At 36.9% G+C, this 3,655-nt stretch overlaps 1 protein-coding gene across 1 annotated transcript; it reads right to left on the bottom strand.

The window, feature by feature from the left end:
- Window positions 1–226: 226 nt before the first annotated feature.
- On the bottom strand, window positions 227–2,176 carry LOC145005438 (adenylate-forming reductase 03009-like). Its single transcript, XM_078964520.1, has one exon. It carries the CDS (start codon window positions 2,123–2,125, stop codon window positions 467–469), a length of 1,659 nt encoding a protein of 552 aa, XP_078820646.1. The 5' UTR covers window positions 2,126–2,176; the 3' UTR covers window positions 227–466.
- Between the last annotated feature and the right edge of the window lie 1,479 nt (window positions 2,177–3,655).

The raw sequence follows: 3,655 nt of genomic DNA, 5'->3' as shown, positions 1-3,655 counted from the left end.
TTGTCGGGATCCAAGCAATTCTAGGTAGTGTTTATTTTGGTCCCATGTAACTTCATCAATGATGGACCTATGGCAAGATAGACCCGGAAAATTGCCACTAAGCCAAATTAGAATATTCACATTTCATTTTCATAGGTTTAATACAACAAGAAATTGGAGTTAGGTAGTTACAATATAATTAAAGGTTTATTATATGTCAAAATTTACACAAACGAAACTCTTCAAATGATTTTGGAAACCCTAATAAATTAACCATTAATACAAGACACTGATTTTACATTTTACCGATAAACCGATCATTTATTTTAATAGGTAAATACACCAATAATATATCTTTGGTTAGGCTTTAAAACCTCGTACAAATTAGCGAGGGAAAAGTTTAGTCGACTCCAGTGCCTTGGACAGTTGGACACCACATAGCAGTTGGTTATGTGGTTAATTTGTTTATTGCTAGACGTTTAATTATTTAAGAGTCCCAAATGGGACCAAAAGCAGGAATCCCTTTACTTTTGCATGCATTCACCACATCCCTACTCCCTTCAGGATTACTAGTTACGATCACCACCTCCGCTCCCCAATTCTTTGCCGCCGTGACACTCATCTCAGACACATTCGGTCGACCCATTAGGGAGGTGTCGTGAACAATCACCTTCTCTTTTGGATGCCGACTCACCCACTCCTTTATTTCCTTGCCAAAGTTTTGTTCGATCCCTTTTGCTACCCATAACAAGCACACATCCGCTGGACCTTGTTGTAACAAGAACGAAAGAAACACGCAAATCCCAGAACCTGTTGCCACCACCAAGACACGGTTGTACATGTTAACTAGGTAAGGCAGACCAGCAAAATGGACTTGTCGGACCCATAAGTGGCTTGGAGGGTTTGAGACCAGGGATTTCGTGAAATCACCCACTGCACCAGCTAGCATCATGTGCTCTTCTTTCCCATCAGAAATGATTCCAAAAGCGTGCCATTCCGACATGGGGGAAGGACTAATCCGACCTAATATCCCCGGCTTTACTCCTCCGGTGAACTTAATGATCGACGCATGGCCTGATGGGGCTGAGACTTTGACGGCAACCCGCCTCACAGTCACCCATGGGATGATGATTAGTATGGTTATGATCAAGGTTAACCAGAATTCTTGTTCTTTAACCAATCTTGATCCTACATCTTTCCTGTAAGATCTGGTCTCAGGTTCATAAGTTTTTGTGAGCAAGATAAATGCCCAGAGGAGAATCAAGGAAGCCCAACCCGTGAACCTGTGAGTTCTTTCAAACACATTATGATGGAGGTGGCGGATGAGAGGGAACGCCGCCAGACAACACAGACAAAGCAGGGAAAGAATTGCTGAAGCCACCCCAATTATCGCGTTCGAAGTGTTGTCTCTGTCTTTCAGAGTAAGAACTAAAGAATAGGTAAGCCAAGCGACGGATGAAACCCCACAACTACTATGTATCCCACCTAAAGATTGAAGTAAAGAGGTGGTAGCCGTTTTGAGACGTAGAGGCACCCAAGAATGGCCGAAGAGGTTGACAGCAAGCCAGAAGACAATGCGTAAGAAGGCTTCACTTCGACATAGTGTTAGAGCCAAAAGGTTTCCGATTGAGAAAAGAGTGGCATGGTTTCTTGCGTATGGAAAACGACCCATAGCTGCAAGAACTAACCCTGTAATGTTCAGAGTCAAACAAACCATAAAGAGTCTCTTATAAACCGTAAACAAGCCTTGATCGAGCAAGATGACAGACAATCTCGACTCGTTCTGTTTTGTTGGCTTGGAAACAATCTTTTTGCTCGGAGCTTGGGGGAGTTCTGGAACTGGAAATGTTAAAGGCAACTTGTTGTTGTCTTCTAATTCGTAGCCTTCTTCTATGTTGATCAGTACGTTGTCATCATCTTCATCATCAGTCTCTAAGTCGCAGAAATGGCTACTGGCTCGACTGGTGGACCTGGAAATAATGTTGGAACCAGAAGTTGGTACGATTCTTTTTGAAGATCCCCATGGAAGCCAAACTCGTCGACTAGCTCGAGGTGCATCAATAGCGAATGGATCCTTATGGGGTTGGATCTCAAAGGAAACACCACGACAGCTTGAAAACCTTTGATCCATGGTTTCTTTTTGCATTACTAGCTATCTCTTTTGTTGGCAATTCTTTGAAATGAAAGGAGGAAGAGAACTGTTTGTGGTCTGTCTGCATTGTGCAAAATATTTCCATATTTATAGATGGGGACCTGTGCAGTGATCGGTTGAAACGTACAACATCGAATCGTCAATGAATTGCATTTGCCTATGTAATTATCGAAAGGTGCAAAGTCTACGGTTTTGTATCACTAGCGGACTTCGTCAACACAAATGTACATAAGTATATTCCGTTCTAACCCGTATAAAATATATTCAAGTAGCCAAATATGTATCTTTATGGAGATTCGATGATCATAAAAACAAGCTTTTAAGGGTAAACGATCTAATAATAAATTTTGAACTACACGCGAACTACCATGCATACGTAGGTCAATATAGTTGATGTATTTTATTTTCATAAATGATTTTTACGGTTTTAATACAATATTTTCCTTTCGAATTAACACATGTCCCGGACTAACTATATCTAAGGGTATCCATAATTCATTGAACTCCATAAAGTTTAACGGATTGTCAAATCATCATTCTTAAATTCATACAACTTTATTATTATTTTCTCTACAATGCATTCAACTCTACAAAGTTCAATATAATGTTACAAAATATAATTTATAGTAAATATTTAAAGATTAAAACTTTCATTTTTCCCATTTTTTCCATTGAAGAGTTCAATAACTATTGAACTTCAAATCTATTGAATGTCAATATAGCATCTCACAATGGTTGAGTTTCATTGTCACCTCATTCAACTCCTCCATTGAACTCATCATTGTGGATATTCTAATAACCCCTAAAAAAATAAAAACCTATTGTTTATCATAACGAGACTTTCAGATAAAATGTTCGTGTGATCTATACAGAGAATTAATGAGATCTAATTTAAAGAGATTTTATAATTAAGAAATTTTCTAGACTATTTACTTTGAGACGAGATAATTAAGGGTAAAAACTATGGTAATTAATCATTGAAGGTGAGTTAAAAACGTAAAATAATTTTGAAAATGTTATATTTTTTATTTGACCCAATATAGATAGTAGTAGAGTTGACATTAATTGTCGATGGGGTTATGTACACACTCATCTATTATACAATTGGGACGTTTTGTACCGGTTAATATTCTTTTGACTTGTTCCAATATTCTCTTTGAAGGTTATTTGAAAAAAAACGGTATAGGTTAGAATAGAATGTTTAGTCATTAATTAGCAAAATCCTTAATATTATAGAAATATGTGATAGCCAATGTTTAGAAAAGACGGATTTTACTTTGATGGTTTAAATGATCGGATCGGAACAAAACCCGATCAAAACCCGTTGTTACTTCACAATACACAAAAATAATAATAATAATAATAAATAAATAAATAAATAAAATAAACCAAAAAACCTTCGGCTGTTGGTAAAATAGCCTTTGAGCGCCACTCTTTTATATAATTGATTAATAATTAATTAAAGAAAAGTAATTAATATTATTAGAATAATTTTTTTTTTAAAAAAGAAAGGGCAAAAAATAG

This window comes from Lactuca saligna, chromosome 7 (genome assembly GCF_052625555.1).
Source record: "Lactuca saligna cultivar CGN05327 chromosome 7, ASM5262555v1, whole genome shotgun sequence".
Classification (NCBI taxonomy): Eukaryota; Viridiplantae; Streptophyta; class Magnoliopsida; order Asterales; family Asteraceae; genus Lactuca; species Lactuca saligna.
Note: the sequence above shows the minus strand (reverse complement) of the source record. Positions and strands in the feature narration are given on the sequence as shown.